At 40.5% G+C, this 20,442-nt stretch overlaps 1 protein-coding gene across 6 annotated transcripts in view; it reads left to right on the plus strand.

Annotated features, from left to right (window-relative positions):
- RBPMS (RNA binding protein, mRNA processing factor) overlaps positions 1–20,442 on the plus strand; it is a 166,694-nt gene that overhangs the window by 103,299 nt on the left and 42,953 nt on the right. For all 6 annotated transcript variants that reach the window (XM_042983131.1, XM_042983127.1, XM_042983128.1 and 3 more), the window contains one exon: positions 5,762–5,912. In XM_042983131.1, coding sequence (XP_042839065.1) covers positions 5,762–5,912 — 151 coding nt within the window. The remainder of the gene's footprint in view (positions 1–5,761; positions 5,913–20,442) is intronic.

A 20,442-nucleotide genomic window follows, 5' to 3' on the forward strand; every position in this document is an offset into this window, starting at 1 on the left:
AAGTCAACTAGATGATTCTGAGTCATGCTAACATTTGAGAATCATGGATCTACTAAATCTCATTGTATTAGTTACTCAGTTTAAAAAATTTTAGCATCTCGGCTATGCTCATATTCCAGAGTTCTTCCTCATGGCACAAAAGGTCCTGTGGTCTCACCCTAGCCTGCTTGTACAGTCATTTATCTCCCTGCCGCGCATGCATGTACATGCACATACTCAACCCTTCTCTACATCCTGTCACACACAACTTTGCTGAGCCCTTTCCTGGACTGCCACCTGGTAAATTTCTGCTCTTCTATCACTTCCTCTATGATGCCTTTGCCTCCCCTGTTCCCCAGTCACTTTCTGCCTTGGCTGTGTTTCTCACAAGGCCGTAGACATTGTGTTTATCTGTTTAACCATTAGTTTACCTATACAGCTCCACCACCAGAGTGTGACCTCTGAACTCCCTCAAGGTAGAAACTTAATTTCATTTATTCTTTTGTCTCACACATAACAAGGTTTATGTGCTTGGTCAAATTTTGTTTTGTTTTGTTTTGTTTTTTACTCTTTATCATGAAACTTTAAGCATACCAAAAGGTAAAGAATATAGTAATGAACATCTCTTAACCCATCACCAGAATTTACCAACTTACCATTTTGCCACATTTCCTTCATCTTGTTTTCCTAAGTGTTTCTAAGTAAATGCATGTTGGATCATTACATTTTGTCATTATAGTCTTTGTATTTTAGTACTAAAAGCTAGAGACATTTTCCTAAGTTACTGTAATATCACATATTGACAATTCCTAAATACCACCTATGCCCATTCTGTATTTGGTTTTCTCCATTTTTCCACAAAAGGTCTTTTACATCTGTTTCGTTCTATCAAGGACCACACATTGCATATATGAAGGAAGGTCTCTCTAAGGATAGCCTAATCATTCTAGAATCGCTCTTTTCCTCTTTCTTCCCGTTATTTAGTGAATACATCCTACCTTTTCTTTTTTAAATTAAAGTTTATTAATTTGAGAGGTGGAGGGCAGAGAGAGGAGAGAGAGAATCCCAAGCAGGCTCTGTACTGTTAGCACAGAGCCCGCCGCAGTGCTTGAACTCACGAACTGTGAGATCATGATCTGAGCTGAAACCAAGAGTAAGACACTTAACTGACTGAGCCACCCACACGCCCCTAAACTCCTAACCTTTATCCTCACTCATGTGGGATAACGTTAGTCCAAGACCAGTGACAGTACTAAGGAGTTGGAAGATGTTGTACCTATATGGTCCCAAATCCATGATTTGCAGCCAATAAATCATTCCAGTACCAGGCAGTATACACAAGAAGCCAGTATCACAATAGCTAGAGAAATAGGGGAGCTACTTAGGATGTGGGCTTTGTGCATATTCAATTAATATTTTCTCCATTTTGTCTTCAAGTCACTGGAAGACCTAGAAATTCATTTAACAGTGACTCTCTTTATCCCTAGAGGCTTGAGTCTTCAGGATTTGGTAACTTCACCTTGCCCATTTCCTTCTGTGTATTATATACTAGCCTTTTCCTTATCCTTTTAGGATTATGGGCTTTGATAGAGTTTTTGAGCAATAAATGACATTTTTAAGCTCTCTGATTTGCTTATAATCTTAATCCAATTTAAATAGGAAACACAAATTTGCATTGGGAGGTTTAAGCCCACAATTCAGAAAAACCTTTTAACTTTTGTTTACAAATAGTTAAGTTTTATTTACATTTAAGAGAAAGAGGGAAAGGGTATTTTAAAATAATTCCTTCAACATAGTCCTGAATGCAATAACTGAGTTTGAATTTAAAGCATTACAGTGTGTAAATGCAGAATCTGAATTTTCTTTAGGAGTTGCTAATTGCTCTCTGTAGCTTTTGAGATTGAATTCTTAGGACTTCTAGTGATCAAATACCAGGCCATACACCAGTTGAAGAAGACTGTTCCTGTGGGTTGAATCACCTGTGATGATGGAAAAGGTGGAATTGGAGATTGGCTGATGGGAAAGGGGAAATTTATCTATATGAGGCCACAGAGTGTTCAGAAAGAATATAGAAACTATGGCACAGGAAAGAAAACTGTTAGCATGTTAGCAAGACTAGCTGGGGCTGCCATAACAAAATACCATAGACTGGGATGGTTTAAACAACAGACATTTAATTCTCTCAGTTCTGGAGGCTAGAACATCCAAGATCATGTTAACCAGCAGATTCTGTATCTGGTGAGAATCCTCTTCCTTGGTTGTAGTTCTCACTGTGTGTGTACTTGTGTGGCCTTTATTTGGTGTGTGCTTTTGGAGACAGATCTCTGGTGTATCTTCCTCCTCTTCTAAGGGTATACTACTGACCCCATCTTAGGGGCCCACTCTTAAGATCTTCTCTAAACTTAATTACCTCCCAAGACCCTACTTCCCAATACCATCACATTGGGGGTTAGGACCTCAATATATGAATCCTGGCAGGACCTCAACATTCGGTCTGGGACACCAAAGTATAGGATTTGAAACTGCCCTGGTAGACTCTTAAGAATACGAGACTCTTAAGGATATGTTATTTGTCAGCACTGTCTTTGTACCTCCTAGGTAGGGATTTCAACCTTTGTAGTTCATGGTGAACCTGTGTTGGTTTGGTCACTGTCCTTGAAGAGATTTTTGGCTGTCTGTGTAGTCCATCAGATTGGGTGGCTTCTGAGTAGCTTTATTCTCAAATTGATACCCTATTGCTATCCAGAAACTCTTTCTTCTGGTGACCATGTAAATAAGATACCATTTACAGGTGTAAGAAGAAGATTTTTCTTCGTTATGAGAAGAGTTTTGGCAGATTATAGGCAAGAAAGGAAAAAGTTGATTTTGAAAGGCACCGAGTCCCCTCTTGACTTGGCAGTAATCTTCACCTACAGCATTTAATGTGAAATCACTCTGGCCAGAGAATAATCTTATTAGGCTTTAATTAAAAGCACAAGGTGTTTTTATTTTTTCAGGTCTCCTTATCTATCTTCTTCTTTTTTTATCTTTCTCCCCTGTTTCCTTCCATTTCCATGCTCTCCCTACCCCTGCCCACCCCCACAACCCCCCATCATCCTTTAACATTTAAAATGTTTTTGGCTTGGCTGATCCCTCTGGATAGAAACTGAGCCGAGCAGGATATTGATTACCAAATATGGTATTGCTGCTAAAGATGTTAGAGGAATGTGGCTTGTATTCTAAGCCTCCGGCCTCTGAATAAGCTGCCAAACAAATTAGGTCATTTTAACTTCTGAGCTTGCCTTTTTTTTTTTTTTTTTTTTTTTTTTTTTTAAATAAGGAGTTGGAACTTTGATTTGGAACATGATGGTGGTGTTATTTTAGCTCGCAGAGAGGAGGGGTATGAAGAGGGAGTTGGGGAGGCTTAATTCAGCATGTTTTAGGACACGAGCCATCAGTCCAAGCGGTGTAAAAGGCAAGCATGTTGTGCAGAGCCTCTGTTGACTCTGGAGCACCAGTGGAAGAGCTGAGGCATGGAATTCAGATGTGCAGCCTCATTATCTGAGGCTAGAAGTTCCAGAGGACCGTTGAGAGGTCCCAGGATGCTCTTCTTGTGCTACAATGGCCTGGACCACAGTGCTCAGGTTTAGGAAAGTTCCTTCTTCGGGAAGCAGCAAGTACAATAAAAGTTGGCTTAAAAAAAAAAAAAATCCTTCTTCACGGGAAGGTTGGTGGAGTGGAGTGCCAGGGAGGACACCCTGAAATTGATGGCAGATTGGCAGATTGCTACTATGTGTAGCGGATGGGGTGTTGTGTAAATAGGCACAGCATACCGTTAGCCAGGGACTGCACTTGTCTCAGCAAAGACCACAGCTCTTTGGGTCCATATTTGGAAATATTTATTCTGTTGTGATACTAGTTTTGATAGAGTGAAATGCTCTTACGTGGAAACGGGTGAAAGCAAACTCTGCTTCAGAATGTGGCCTTACTCTTTTTCCTCATTTATGTGTTTGGCAAGATAATACTGAGGTTTCCTAAGTTAAAATGAAATAAAAACAGAACTGTTAGGGAAAGAATTTCTTTTTACCTTTCTTACAACTGGCACCCCCCCTTTTTGCTTTTTGTTGTTGGTTAGGGCTGTACAGAGTGGATTCCTTCTCTTCCCGCCCACCCCTGTTGCTACCTTCAGTTGGTTTCTTCTCAGAGAATGGACAAATCAGGCTCACAAAGAAATTCCACCCACTCCAGGATGTCTGTAGGTCAGGGCTCTGTGGCTTTTGTTGTATCTCCCTGAGGAGCTCTCTTTTTTCCTCCCCCCTTATTTCTCTTACTGCAGTTAACTGTCCAGTCACAGGCTCTTTGTCTCATCTTTGGAGCTGAACCTGTAAAGCTCAGAGTTGTTCATCCTGGTCTACAGAGTCAAAGATTCTTACTAATTTCTTGTGGAAATTGCTCTTTTGTCAAGCTAATTATGTAGAAAGGGGCCTTTGGGACCCACAAGCTCACATGTACACTAAATGGAAAACCTGTGTTCTTAGGATACTCATTTTCAGAAATACACCCCCTTTCCAGGGCATACCATGCAGACAGATGTGGGACCTGAGCCTGTTTTGGATGCACATTTATATACTATACTGGGATATCTTTTTGTTACTGTTGTTGGGATCCAGAATGCATAGCACTGGAAAATAGATAGGAGATTATTTGTTATGATTAGTAACAGAGGCATTCTTGAATAGTAGGAGGGTTTCAAAAGAGATTTATCTTGCCCTAAATCTTGTGTTTTATAATGTTTATGATTTATTGAATGTTTTGTTTTAGGTTAACTGTAATAATAGGGTCAAGGGTAATTGAAATTACTACCCTCTCTTTGGCCCATATAATCTGTTGTCTCTAGCCATGTAGCTAGTAAGCCAGCTATAATCAAAACTGGGATGTTACCACCTCAAGACAGTAAGGCTTTATATAAATTTATTAGCTAATTGGAATTAAATGATACTAGTTACATTGAAATCTTTAATCTCAGTTTCTGTTTTAATAACTCAGTACTACATGTATCACCATTATGAAAGCCCTCTAGTTAGAAAGGGAGGGGAATTTTCTTTATTTATAGGTGATTAAACTAAGGCATTGAAGGATAATACTGTTTTACATCAGTATCAGAACACTTGTCAGGGCCTGGGTCTCCGTGATTTCCAGTATTGTACAGAGCTTTACGTTAATTATTCTTATTGGTAGCCATTAATTGAGGTTTTTAACTCTACTAGGACTTTGCTGGTCCATATTTAGAACTCGAACCTGGGGCACCTGGGTGGCTCAGTCAGTTAAGCATCTGACTTCAGCTCAGGTCATGATCTCATGGTTCGTGAGTTCGAGCCTCGCGTTGAGCTCTGTGCTGGCAGTGCAGACCCTGCTTTGGATCCTCTGTCTCCCTCTCTCTGGTTCTCCCCCGTTTGTGTTCGTTCTCTCTCTCTCTCTCTCTCTCTCTCTCTCTCAAAAACAAACAAACTTTAAGGAGAAGAAAAAAAAAGCCAAAAACTTGATCCTGAAGGTTTTTGTTCAAGAAGAAATAGTTGAAAAAACATGTAACTAAATTTTTGAATTAAGTAAACAAAATCTCCCCTGACTTTCTAGACATGTTGTATTACAGATTTTCACATATTATGTGTAAGTAGTGAGAATGAGTTCTTGCTGACCTTTTTTTCCTGATAGGCCAGGGTTTACTGGTGTGTTTATTTTGTCACCATTCCGGTTTGACTCTAAGGAAATGAAAACATCTTCCATTTGTTCTTTATTTCCAAAGGGCATCCGCTTCGATCCTGAAATTCCGCAAACACTACGACTAGAGTTTGCTAAGGCAAACACGAAGATGGCCAAGAACAAACTAGTAGGGACTCCAAACCCCAGTACTCCTCTGCCCAACACTGTACCTCAGTTCATTGCCAGAGAGCCATGTAAGTCAATCTACTTTTCATTTAAAAAAAAAAAAAAAAGAATAACCAAGAATTGTTGGTGTGCTGCATGTGAAATTACACCACAGGACATAGAGCTGGCTGAGTGTCATTTTCTAATTCTGTGGAGAGGCTGTCTATTCTTGCTGTCTTAATTCCAAATACAGGAATCTTGTTCATGATTGGCTGCCCTAAAAGGTGGTTCAGCTGGATGAGAACTGTAACTACTACAAAATTTCATTTGATGTGCTGTATATTTCCTTAATGTCATCTCGACCTTATTGTAAGGGTGTTTCTGTTTGCCTGAGGGTATAAACCCTTCTTTATTCCCCCATCCCTGGATATGAGAGTTGGTTCTCGGCATTTTACTTCATTTGTTGAAGAACATCAGTTCTGTGGCTTGGGAAAGTAGAATATTAAAAGTGAAAGAAGCAGATATTAAAAAGTTCTGTTTTTGAGAACAGTTGAGCCCATAAATCCAGAGGGAAAAGTAAACACAAAGAATTTATATATTGGAACAGTCAGTTCTGGCAAACCAATACTGATAAATTTAAGGAAATTTAGGGCTTCCTGTTGTAAATTAATTGGGTAAGGACACTAATTGCTAAACAAGTGTTTTACCCCACCTAATGAGCTTACTCCCTTAAATGGCCAGCCTACAGTTTTGCCTTTGATTGAGTAACTTGAAAAGATTGTCTTAATTTTCTTTCTCAAACTCAATCAGTAGCATAAGTGAGGCGTGAGATAGGCCTTAACTTTTCCTTTCATTTTGTAGCCATATGTGATTTAATATGGCAGGGCATTCAAGCAATCCCAAGTGACTTGCTGTTATTTGGAATATTTTTGCCCTATCGTTCTTGATCTTCTTTCCAAACCACATGATCTTGATCTTCCTCCTGCTTTCCTTGTCGGTACGTTTCAAATTTTCTTACTGAAATTGAAGGGCACGTGAGTTTCTTTCTCCCCCCCCATGTCATGTGTGTGTCAGATTTAATTAGGTTATTATGGAAGTTATAGTCATTCTGTAGCCATGTAACTCTTGAGTGCTGCCGCTTGTCAGTGGAAACTAACAGGTAAGAGTTTTCTCCCCCTAGTGTGTTCTAAAATTTTTCTGTGAGGCCAGAAGTCATAATAGAGAAAAAGTTTTGTTCTTCCATGTCCTAGGGAAACCTGAAACCTTTTCTAAACAAGTTTCATCTTATGGCACAGATGCACTACAGGAAGATGAGCAGACATTTCTTAAATGATTCTGTGTCCTTACAGCATTTAGTTCAGTACCTTTTGTATATTGCATGTATTTAATAAATGTTAATTGCAGTTATAAGTGGATAGATTAGTATTTTAGTTTGGCCATTTATAGAGTTTTCTATTTGTATGCCTCTTTATTTCCCTCTGAGATTTCTTCTCTCCTTAGATGTCAGGGAAAAGTATTTGTGAGATACCTTGATTTAGAAGAGAAAACCTGGAGTACCTCTTTAGTTTTCTAGTAAATTTGCTGCTTCAGATCTAAGACTGCTTTGAAAAGATGAATTCAGACAGCAAATGTAATGCTGGCAATACTTACCCTTTCAATTCTTCATTGAATGCTTTTGTTCTGGGACCTCAGTTTTTTTTTTTTTTTTAATCTGCTTATAAAAGCTCTGTGAAATTGGTAGCCAGGGAGGTGATAGTTCACGACAGGGTACACAGAAGCAACAGAGGTGAAAAAGTGGACATCCACAAGTCTCTGAAGTTGAAAGAGAGCTTGAAGTGGAGTTCAGGACACCACTCTGGCCAGCTCTGCCCACCTCCCTTCCCTGTATCCAGAACAGCTCAGAAGTGGTCAGATAGTTTCCATGGCACAGGCAAAACTTGCCTGGGCTGCTATGGCAAAACAAACTTGAAGCTAAAAAAAAAAAAAAAAAAAAAATCCACACACCAGTATATTCTTGAGAAAATAAAAGTTGTCATGATACCTCTTAATATAGCTCCCTTTTACAGCATAGGGGCCTTGATGAACAGCAATTCCACTCTGACTCAGATTGACCTTATCATCCATTGCAATTCCCTCTGGGAATCGTGAACTTCCCTCTCACATATGCCAAATTGTTTTCCCTGAGAGCATGCTGTAGACTAAAAACACCATGGTGTGGTTCTTCACTGGTGATTCCCAATTGCACTGTGCCTGTAATTGGTGTTCAAGGTGTGGTGGTCAGTTCAACCACTGTTAGGAGTAGACTGCAGTGGAATCTTTGAATTGCGGGCCTAGAAAAACCCTGTAGGCTTCTCTGTTATAGACTGTGAGAGAGGTTTTTTGTTTGTTTATTTATTTTGCGAGAGAGAGAGAGAGAGAGGGCGGGCGAGCGCAAGAGAGAATCCCAAGAAGGTTTTGCACTGTCAGCGTGGAGCTCAACCTGGGGCTCAAGCTCATGAAGCATGAGATCATGACCTGAGCTGAAATCAAGAGTCAGACGCTTAACCGAGTCATCCAGGTGCCCCAACAGAGAGGTTTTTTAATGTTTCTTTTTGTTGATGTTTTTATATAGTTGTGGCTGAAAAGTGCCCTTTGTCATCACTAAAGGAAGAACATGCAAGATTCTATTACACAACAGTTTACTTGAACGCTCATTTCTCAGATACCTGTTGAACTTTAATGAGCACTCAGTGTGCTGAATATTGGGGAAGAAGGAGACTGGTTGGTTCCTTAAAAGAGCTATTAGTCCAAGGGATTGGTGGTGGTCAAAGTTGTCAGGAAACTTGGCCCATATAAAGGACGTCAAAGATTTTTTACAGCTTAGTCTAGATTGCCCCAAATCAGACTGCCTTATTTGCTGAGCACCTGCTCTGTGTAGAGAATGGGAAATGAGAAAACCAGCTACTGTACTTGCCAAGGCAGATAGTGGCCTGAAATGGAGAACCTTGGTCTTAAACTCAAAGATGTCAGTAAGAGTTCTGGTTCTGCCTGTCGTTGTGAAGCTCTGTGACCTTAAAGAAAAACATTGAACCTTGCTCTGCTCCTCCTGTTCCCTCAGCTATAAATGGGAATAATACCTTCCTCACGTGCTTGTTAGGAGAGCTCAATAAAACAAGATCCTAAGATTGTGTTGAGGATTAAATGGATATACTATGTAGAGTACCAGGCAAACATAAAGTACAATCTTAATTTTTTTTAAAAAAAGCATTGAGTTGCTTTTCTTTCTTAATAGTTAAAAATAAATATTGATCTTCTGAGGCATCATCACTGTGACTAGCTAACTGTCTTTGTAAATTAGGAGAGACGATGAATGAAAGTCCTATACGGTTCCAGGAAAGTGTAGTATACTTTACTAACGAAATAATTCCCTAATGAAGTTTTAACTTATTCCCTTGTTTATAATAAAGTAAGAAAAGTACCGTGAGAAAGCAAGAAGTAAGAGATACAAAAATTTTATAAATTATATAAAATTCTGCTGGATTATACATTTGCTTGTACAGGAAAGTAGGGTTCTATAGGGTAAGAACTCCACTTTAGAGCCGAAAACAGGGCAAATCACCGTCTCTTGAGTGTTGTTCTCATCTGTAAAATGATGTGCCAGACACTGCTAAGCATTTCACATGAATTATCTCCTTGGATTCTCATTAGCACTATTGGACACTTGAAGAAACAGGCCTTAGGGAGATCCAGTAATTTTGAGGTTACACCGTCATCAGGCATTATGGGTTGAATTGCGTTCTGCCAAAATTCCTATGTTGAAACTCCAACCCTCAGTGGCTCTAGATGCAAGTGTACTTGGAGATAAAGTCTTTAAAGACCTGATTAAATGGGGCCATTAGGGTGGGCCCTAATTCGATATGACTGGGTTCCTTGAAGAAAAAGAGACGCTGGGGATGTGTTCACACAGAGGAAAAGGCCGGTGAGGACATAGTAAGAAAGAGGCCATCTGCAAGCCAAGTTACAGAGGCCTCAGAAGAAGCCAAATGTGTCCCCACCTTAGTCTTAGAATTCGTAGTCTCTAGAACTGTGAGAAAATCCATACCACCCAGTCTGTGGTATTGTGTTACGGCAGCTCGAACAGGCTAGCACATCAAGTGATAGAGCCTGGATTTAAATTCTGACCTGTTACTTTTTAGTTTTGTACCTTTGGTCTAGTTACTTAACCTCTCTCTGTTGTGTCATCTCTAAAATGGCAGTAATAGTTATACCTACTCATAGGGTTGTGAGGATTAATTAACATAAGAGGGCCCCATTCACAAGAGTGACTACTCCGTGACTGTTTAATATGTGCGTGTAAGAACATATATGTTGTGCCTTCTGTTCCTCATAGTTGAGACTGTAGTTTTTCTGCATTTGTATACTCTGCATCTAGCACCTAGGAATACATGTAAAATCAAGATGCTACAGATTTTTTATTTTGTGCTTTTTCATTTGGAACTTTAAAAAATTATGGTGTTATTGAGGCATGACAGGGAAACAATAAAATGCACATATTTAAATTCTATTTTGATAAGTTTTGTCACAATACATAGGGAATATAGTTGACTCCATGCTCTTGGTCTGTTTGCACTGCTTGTGGCATACTGTATTATCATAGTGGCTTTAAAGGTGGAGGCAGCCAATACGTACAGAGCATTTGCTCAGATTTTACCCATTCAACTTTAATTTTAGGGAGTAAGTATCAAAAGGCTCTAGAACTTTGCAATAATTCAGATTCCCATAGTCCAACCCCAGGGATTCTGATTCTGTGGGTCTGGTCTAGGACTTATGCTCTGCATTTTTAAAAACTCTTTGGGTGATTCTGATGCACAGATTTGAGAATCCCCAGCAGAGCAAGGAATTGTAAAGTTAAATTCTACCGCTCACTCCTCTGTTTCCCTCTCCTCCACACCCCCCTCCCCGCCAAAAAAAAAGAAAAATGCTCTATTGAACTGATACTCTTGTTAAATACCTGGTAAGCACATAATCCCTTGGTGAATAATCAGACCACTTCCTTGATTTCTGCCATACCACTGGAATTTCCCATTCATCCAATACTGACCCTGGCTGTGTGGAAGTGAATTTTCTGTTTCATGTCTGAAAAGATCCTAGGAAAGTTCAGAAAACTTCTAAAATGCCTAGCACGTGCCCTTCTGCTTCTGGGGACAACACTCCACAAGCCTAAAATCTGTTAATTTTTGCCTCTGTGGGATGGGGCCACCCAGGGCTTGATCTGAAGCTCCATGTGCCCATGGAACAGAGCCAGGGTACCTGCATTTTCCAAGGCAGCATACACAGCATGTGCTGTTTGAAAGTGCTGTTCAGTTCCCAGCTCTGCTCTGAAAATATGCAGGTGCCTCCAAGTACAAGGTGCTGTGTATCCCACACTGCTCTCCACAAGTGGGGTCATTTAGAAAGCCAGTGACTATGCCTAAGGAAGACCTAATCAAGCCGTTCAGAGGGAGGGAAGGCAAAGACAAAGTTGCAGGTGTTCTGTAGGGATAAGGGCAAGACTGTTTTGCTATGGAAAGCAACTTCCGTAGGGGCATTGGGTGTCTCAGTCTGTTAAGCATCTGACTCTTGGTTTCGGGGTCAGATCGTGATCTCACGGTTTTATGGGTTCAAGCACTGCATTGGACTCCACCCTGACACTGAGGAGCCTGCTTGGGATTCTCTCCCTGTCTGTGCCCCTCCCCTACTCGCTCTGTCTCTGCATCTCTCAAAATAAATTAATTAAAAAAAAAAAAACTTCCTTAGATTTTTGTGTTTTATATTTCATAAAAACAAATAGTTCCAGTTTACTCTGATAAGAGGAAAGTTTTGGTTTCCTCTGCTTCTCAGAGGAAAATTCCAGCAGTCCAGGAAAATATAAAGAAGAAAATAAAAGTCATCCAGGTCCACTGGAGATAACCACCATTAACATTTTGGTGTATAGTATCTCTATCCAGTTTTTGAATTTCAGCATCCTTCAACTTCCCCTTTTACCTTTAAGGTAAAATTCTGATGCCCAGGGAGATTAAATGGCCTGTAGGGCCAAAAATGACATCTGGGCTCTCATAATCCTTTGCCACAGCCTCTGTGTTGCCGTTGCTGTAGGGTACTAGTTCATAGTGACACAGATCCCTCGCTAGAATTAGAGCAGGAGGAGTGGTGGGAGACCCTGGTGGAAGGCCTGGTGTCCCAAGTGAGCACAGCCTGCTGCTGGAATTCAGGTTGTTGACGGAATGATCTGCAGCCTCTTATTAAACGGATAGGGAAGAAAGCAAGCAGCCATTTACTGACCTACTATTCTAATCCTTCGGAACAGTGTGGCCAAAATACCTCTTTTCCACCTAAGAAAGCCCGGAGTCTCACAGCTCATTTTAGGCCTCACTGTGTCACACTGCTAACTTACAGCCCACCAGGAGCTTTGGCTTGGGTTGTTTTTAAGGTATTCCTTAGGGGTGCTTTAAACTCATTTAAGCCTTTAAAGATGATTTTTTTTTTTTTTAATCTCTTAAATTTAGAGAGAGGGAGGTGGGGGGCGGGAAGAGAGAATATGAATCTTAAGCAGGCTCCACACTCAGCTCAGAGTCCAACACAGGGTCTGATCCCAAGACCCTGGGATCATGACCTGAAGCAAAATCAAGAGTCAGATGCTCAACTAAGCCACCCAGGTGCTCCTAAATATGATCTTATTAGAGACCCCAGATGCCTGCATCTAAGGAGATTTCAGGGCAGGTCACTGCTCAGTGAAAGTCAGGCTTCCGTATAATTCTATAAAGCATCAGATTTTGATGATCAGGATGCATTAACTGTAAAATGTTTTCTTATATAGTTGACCAAATTGAACCGTAGGGTTTTTATTTAGTTTTGGTGTACTTCATTCTGAGTTATTTCAGAAAATAAGAGTGACTCCTTTCAACAGTTTAAGTATTTCAATTCAATGAATAATGGCATCATCAGCAAAGAGGAGGGTATTTGACTTCTTTGATTTATACTGGAGGATATGCAGGCAGTTTACTTAAGTGTTTCCCATCATTCAGATGGAAATGGAAATGAGCATGAATGGCAAGAGGCAATACTACAGCTCTGTTTTACATTGATAGTTTCAGATCCTTAGACTTCATCTGTACACTCCTCTTGGAATCATGATAGTATGAAAACAGCATAAATACTCACCAATTTAGTTAAGCAGACTCCGTGATCTCTAGGTGATCCCTGTTTGTAAAGTCCCAAAAGGCTGATTGATGAGCAATCTGCAGAAAATTTTTCACTATTACTTTTTCTTTTTTGAGTTTATTTTGAGAGACAGTGAGTGCTGAAGGGGCAGAGAGAATCATAAGTAGGCTCTGCACCATCGGCATGGAGCCTGATGTGGGGCTCAGACTCACGAACTGTGAAATCATAACCTGGGTCAGAATTGAGAATCAGACGCTTGACCAATTGAGCCACCCAGGCACCCCTTCAATATTACTTTTCAAGGAGATTGAAAACCTTGCCTGCTCCTGACATAAAGGAAGAGTTTGAGAGACCTAGTCCTGCAATTGTTTGAAAATAAAAATAACACAGAAATAGGAGGAGTTGTTTAACTGGATATTGGGTCTGTTATTTAGGGAGATAAAAGATTTGAGTTGGAGATAGGTATGTTAACCACATGATCACAATTTGGGCTCTTCTGCATTTGAGAAATAAGCCCCAATATATTTTTTTTCTTAATTCTTCTCTTTATAAAATAATAGTTTCATTTTGTAAAATGACCATGCCTGATTCATTTTATTGTTAGAGAAGGAAACCATAAATGAAATTTAAAAGGTTAAAAATATGTTTCCCTACCATCCAGGAATAACCACTGTTAACGTTACGTTGTATACGTTTCTACATACATTTTATGCATATATGTATAAAAAATGGTGTGTCAGGTTTTCTGGTTTTGTTTGGTTATAGCATATAATCCCAGCGTCCTCATTTCTTACTCGTGACCAGTTTTCCATCCAGGACTGTGTACCCGAAGCATTATTTTTAAGGGCTTTTCATGTTGAAGGTGTGGAGGTGGTGGTGAAGGTCTTCAGTGCCTGGCGAGAAATTTTTTCTTTCATTTAAAAAATGTTTATCATTTGAGAGAGAGAGGGACAGAGAGCAAGCAGGGGAGGGGCAGAGAGAGAGGGAGACATAGAATCAGAAGCAGGCTCCAGGCTCTGAGCTGCTAGCAAAGAGCCCAACGCGGGGCTCGAACCCACAGACTGCAAGATCATGACCTGAGCTGAAGTCGCCGGCTTAACCAACTGAGCCACCCAGGTGCCCCCCGGCGAGAAATTTTTTCTAAATAATTGGTGGGGAGAGAATGGAGATTGTTGAGCATGGCAGCCTCATGTTTTAAGGAAGACACTCTCCTTCCTTAAGCTGTTGGAAGCTGCACTGGGGAGACAGGAATGGAAGGACACCATAAAATGTCTTAACATAGAGGAAGAAATTCAGTGGTGGTGAGGAGGGCCCTTGCCTGAATTTTTTTCTTAATATGCCTTGAAATGCCACTAGGAAATACCCTGCTGGGGAGGTGGTGCTCCTAGGAAGGAAGCTTCCCTCCTCCCCAGACCTCCACCCCACTTTCACTAACACTAAGTTTTGGGAAAAGAAATTGGTGGTGGTGAGACCACAGATTATTCTTTCACCCGTTTTTCTTACCTCTGTCCTTGCTGATAAGGGTTTTGATGGGAGGGGGAGCCCGGATGTGATGCGGAAGTTGTGGACAACAGCAGTAATGGGGAGTCTTTGGGCAGTCAGAGCCATTGGGAAGCGATATAGGAGAGGGGCCAGGAGATGGACACCAGGAGGAGACAGGAGGCAGCTGGCTTCCCGGTGGAAAGGAGACCAGGACATCAAAGTATGGAAGGTGAGCTTGCAGGATTGTGCTTACTTGGATCATGTGCCCCCCGTTCCCTACAAAGCAACTCCACAGTGGGAGTGTCTAGGAATTCTGTCCTTGTTGTGGACCAGTTTGAAGCTACCAGAAGTGATGTTCACAGAAACATGCCAATGATTTCCATTCTGGGTATTGAGACTTTATAATGATTGACCCGCTGAGCCTCTCACCCCCAGTAATGCCAGGTATTTGTGGGCCCGATTCTCACATCACAGAGAAAGGCCCATTGTCAAGAATCAGGCAGGACATGGATTTGGCACTCAGGATATGTGTGAGGACACCAGGTGCTTAGGCCCCTGGACATTATGAAAAATAAAAACATCAAACAAAACTGCAGTCAGTGAGGACAGCAAAATACTCTTAGAAACCAAGATATCCTAATTAATGCTTATTTCCACGTATGTCCCACTTTGACAAATTAGAAATACTGTTTGCGTTAAAAAAGACCAAATTCACAACACCACACCAGTGTTTACAGCCCGTCTCTGCCTCTGTCATCTCAAACCTGCACACATTCCTAGTTTTTGCTTAATGTGTGTAAATTTTAATAACTAAGTTTAACAATATTAAAGTAATATTAGGTAATGGATGTGACAAGTGGTTTCCATATATATCTTGTTTTATGTGGGAGGTGAGTTATTGCAGCACTGTGTAGATCAGCAAATCTGATCCAATTTACTTATGATACAATTTAATGAGTAGCCTATCTTTGATTAGCAATGGCTGTTAACATTATGCTTTGAATTTGTTTCTTGTTTAATCATTGATTAGCTATAAACAAAGGCCTTAAGAATTCAGGAAGTCAAATCTCCTTGGAAATCACAGGATTCTTTTATAATGCAAATAACTGCCCCAACTTTCATGTTTTGTAAACTTAAATTATTCATTATATCTGCAGAGAAATGAAAGAATAAAGGAGTTAATTTAGTGGGACATTCCAGAAGGAACAGCTAACATAGACTTAATTCTTTTAAGGCCATGTACTCTCCTCACTCATTAAAAAGAGAGCATTTCTCAGTTAAAGTTTGATTCAGTCTCCCTGTTTCTTTCTTCCCTTCTTCCTTTTCACACACTTGTAAATCCTTAAAGAAAGAGGTGCCTTTTCTTGTACAGCAGTTCTCAAAGTATTTTTCTGCCAACCCCAGGTTGGTCTCCAAGACCCTTTCAAGGAGTCCCCGAAGTCTAAACTATTTTCACGAGAGTGGTTTGTTTTTCTCCCTGTGTAGCAGTGGGCGTAATTACTGGCACCTTAGTACATGTCAAGACAGTGGCACCAAACTGCACTAGTCATCATTGTATTCTGTACTGTCCCATGCTTTGTTTAAAAAAAGAAACCAGTTTCATCTAAGAATGTCCTTGATGAAGAGGTAAAAAATATTTTTATTCCATCTCCATTCTTTTTTTTAAATTTTTTTTTTTTTTTAACGTTTTATTTATTTTTGAGACAGAGAGAGACAGAGCATGAACGGGGGAGGGGCAGAGAGAGAGGGAGACACAGAATCGGAAGCAGGCTCCAGGCTCCGAGCCATCAGCCCAGAGCCCGACGCGGGGCTCGAACTCACGGACCGCGAGATCGTGACCTGAGCCGAAGTCGGCCGCTTAACCGACTGAGCCACCCAGGCGCCCCTCCATCTCCATTCTTGATTACACATCACTTGACAATATTTTTGACAAAATGGGGAAGGTACATATTACCATATTAAAAATTAAAACGGGTGCCTGGCTCAGTGGGTTGAGCATCTGACTCTTGATTTCAGTTCAGGTCATGATTCCAGGCTCTTCCTCCGGTTCTGCACTGAGTGTGGAGCCTGCTTGGGATCCCCCACACACACCCCTACCCTCCACTCCCTCCCTTTGACCCTCTCCCCTACTTGTGCTTGCTTGCTGCCTGGTTACTCTCTCAAAAAAATGTTTTTAGGGGCGCCTGAGTGGCTCAGTCAGTTAAGCGCCTGACTTTGGCTCAGGTCATGATCTCACGTTTTCTGAGTTCAAGCCCTGCATCATGCTCTGTGCTGACAGCTTGCTCAGAGCCTGGAGCCTGCTCTGGATTCTGTCTCCCTTTCTCTCTGCCCCTCCCCCTCTCATACTCTGTCTCTGTCTCTCTCAAAAATAAAACATTAAAAAAAATTATTTTTTAAAGAAATTTGAAATTAAAAAAATTTTAATCCATTTAAAAATATGGCCTCCCAGAGATAGGTAGCTTGTGAAGGAAGAAGTATTTCAATATCTTTTACAGGTAATTGTGGATATTCCTTGTTTATATTACGCCAGAAGATTTGTTGCATTGTGGAATCAAACTTTATCCATGAGCTTTTTATGTTGTTAAATTCCATTTCATGCATGATTTTATGATGACACATTGATCTTTTGGAAAATACTGGGTCACTGAATTATACTGATCTTCCAAATGTCAACTCATTTTATTCATTAAAAGAATTTCATTAATAATCACTGATTTCACTGGTGAGGCTATGTTTTCTTTTTCATATACTACAATCAGTACATTGCAATAGATTGCAATAGATTGAATTAAAAGCAGATAATAAGAATAATAAGCAGATAATAAGTTGTCTTCTGTTGCACCAGATATTGAAGTTTTATCCTTACTTGTTTTGGTATATGTAGTTGTTTTTCGTAAAACATATTATCTTAATATGTAATGGGCTTGGTTTTTTAAATGAGTTGATAAATGTTTTTAAAATTTAAGTTTTAATTTTTAATATGATAGAACCATAGTTTGGGGGCATGGAAACCTGCATTTACCAGATAGCTATTACAGATTTGGGGCAGGTGATTAAGTTTGTAGCAGCTGGGGACCCGGGTGACTCAGTTGGTTAAGTTTCCAACCCTTGATTTCAACACAGGTCATGATCTCGCGTCTCGAGGTTCATGAGATTGAGCCCCACATCAGGCTCTGCACTGACAGTGTGTGGAGGCTGCTTAGAATTCATTCTCTCTGTGACTCTCTCTCCCTCCCCTGTTCAACCCCTCTCTTTTTCCCTCTCTTACCCTCCCCTTCTCTCTCTCAAAATAAGTAAACTTTAAAGGAAAAAAAAAAAACACAGCAAGTGCTAAATGTTGATTGATTTAAAAAAAAAAAGAAGTTTGCAGCAGCATAAGCCCTGCAGAGCTAGACTGGAGGAAAACAGTGCCCCTCCAGTGCCTGGAGGTCTGCAGGCTCACATGCCAGCCTCCCATTTGACTAGGGGCTTCTATTTATGCCACTTACTCTCTAGAGACCCTCCCAAGAATAGCTGCATATGTGGTGGTTTTAAGAGCTGGATAATATGTTTCCCATTCATTCTGGGAGAACTTCCTTGGGGGAATGGATCTGGACTGAGTACCTTTCCAAACTATTTAATCACCCCCACCACACCCCCATTACCTGATGTAATACAGGTTCACCGAAGAACCTTGGAAAAGATTAAGGGGGGGGATTAATGTTTTTAAGTTCCTAAACCTAAAGACACATGCTATTAAATTCTGTTGTATTTACTTTGTATTTTTTAACATACAATTTTACAAATGAGCTATACTTTTAAATACAGAGGTTTGAGGCATCTTGAAAGTCACTGGTTTTCTAATAGTATAACATCTTTGTCATGTAATATCTGTATTTTATAACTGAATGCAGAAAATTATCCCCACTCCCATCCAGAGATAACCGTTTTAATGTTTGTGATGAATAGCCATACAAAGATACACGTCTTTATATTTGAGTGGGATTATATATTATTACATGCTGCTCTGATGCCTGTTTTCATTCTCTGCTCTAGGCCTCATTTTACATATCGTAAATATATAGGTGATTTGTAACAATAGAATATCATGTAATCAAGGCTCTTTTCCTTGGGGAAAAGCCTAGCAAAAGTGATGGTTGCTTGGAGAGTTAAGTGAACTGAAAATCTCAAGCTCCTGGTGTAATGTGTGTAGCTGGTGCAAATACGGGTTCTTCATCATCCTCCTCTTCATTAGCTGCTAGGGTTTTAGCTGTCCTGAGAAACGGTGGAGTTGGAGCCAGAAGCACCATCTTGGTTTGAACAGAATAATCTAATTAGTGGCTGAGGGTGAAGGAACGTTAATTAATTAATTAAATATCTGTCTCGAGGTCAAGGAGATCAACCTGGTCAAACATTAACAGCTCTGTGCAGGAAATTATGCTGAGTTCCCGGTTAAGTTTTCTCACTTGAGTTTAGCAAACATTTGAGGGGAGGTGAGAGATAAAAAGCTGAGTGAGGTACAGCTCTGTTTTTGAGGTGTTTTACACTTTCGTAGGGGAAACCAGCCTGTAGATGGCTGCAGTAGAAGGCAGAGCAAGTGCTAAAGTGAAATCGTAGATAATGCCGTGTGCAGATGATAATGCTGGTAATTAGGGAGAATGGGAAAAGATCTCCCGGAGGTCTCTAGACCTAGTATCTGAAGGTGAGAAACATTTCAGTAAGCAGAGAATATGCAGAAGTGATCTACAGACTTGAGGGGGTGGCTTGTGTGAAAGTGTAGGAAGGAAAGGATCAAAGAAGAGCTTGTGGTCTAGTGAGGCTGGAGAGATGCACAGAAGGAAATAGAGGGTGACCACGCTGGATTGGAAGGTGGTGCCGAATCCAGGGCATCCGTAGATACCAGAAGAACAGCACGGGACCCTTTCAGGTATTTTATTCCTTCACAGAGCACATCGCACCAGCACAGTGCTTTAGGCATCTCTGATAAGCATTTATGGACTAAGCAAGCTGATAAAGGAGGCTGGATTGGGGGTGAGGATTAAAATGACATCTGTTGTCTCACCGATTCTGTAGGTTAGAATTCCAGGCACAGGTTTACTGGATGGGTCCTTTAGTCATAGTCTCACAAAGCTGAAATAAATGTGTTGGGCTGGGCAGTGTCATCTTCTGTGCCCACGTGGTTGCAAATTTCAGGATCTTGAGATTGTAGGTAACTGGCTGCAAGTGATTTTTTATAAGCTGTCATTTACTTGAGCCACTGCCAGGGGCCAGTTACAGGCACATACACATATTAGTGCTAATCCTTCATAAAAACTGTAAGGCAGTATTGTCCCTATTTGACAGATGGAGAAAAGCCTGCAGAGAGTAAGTGGAATGCTCTTTTGGTTTGGTTTTTTCCTTTCCTCATGGGCAGAGAAAGATTCTGTGGTGGTTCTGCATGCCTATTGTTCCTCACCTAGGAGGCTGAATTTACTTGGAAAGGAAAACCTTTATTAAAAAATCTCATTACCCTGTGACTTAAGTACAGGGGTGTGCGTGTTTGCATAACAGGACTGATGAAAACATTCCCTGGTGACTTGAATCACCTACAGCTTAGGACCCTTCTCGTGTCTCCTTGGCTACTTTACAGAAGAAACTTGTTTTTTGGGCCACAATACAGAGGAGATTGGGGTCTTGTAGATTTATTTCTGTTTATTTCTCTTGTTTTCAGCATACCAAAATGTAGAGAGAATCAACCCCAGAAACCCATCTACATTCATATTTAAGCTTTATCAAGATTACACCACAACTTGCTTTTTATATCCCTTCTCTCTTTCTCCTCCTCCTAGTCTTTCTAGTTGAATTGTTCAAAGTATATCCATATGTTGCATTTAGTTATGTCTCTTAAAGGTCTTTTCATCTAGAGTAGTTCCCTTCCCCCACCTCCCCCTTTCTTATGCCATTGTTTTGTTGAAAAAAGTATCAGCCATATTGAGAAAA

Source organism: Panthera tigris, chromosome B1 (assembly GCF_018350195.1).
Source record: "Panthera tigris isolate Pti1 chromosome B1, P.tigris_Pti1_mat1.1, whole genome shotgun sequence".
Taxonomy (NCBI): Eukaryota; Metazoa; Chordata; class Mammalia; order Carnivora; family Felidae; genus Panthera; species Panthera tigris.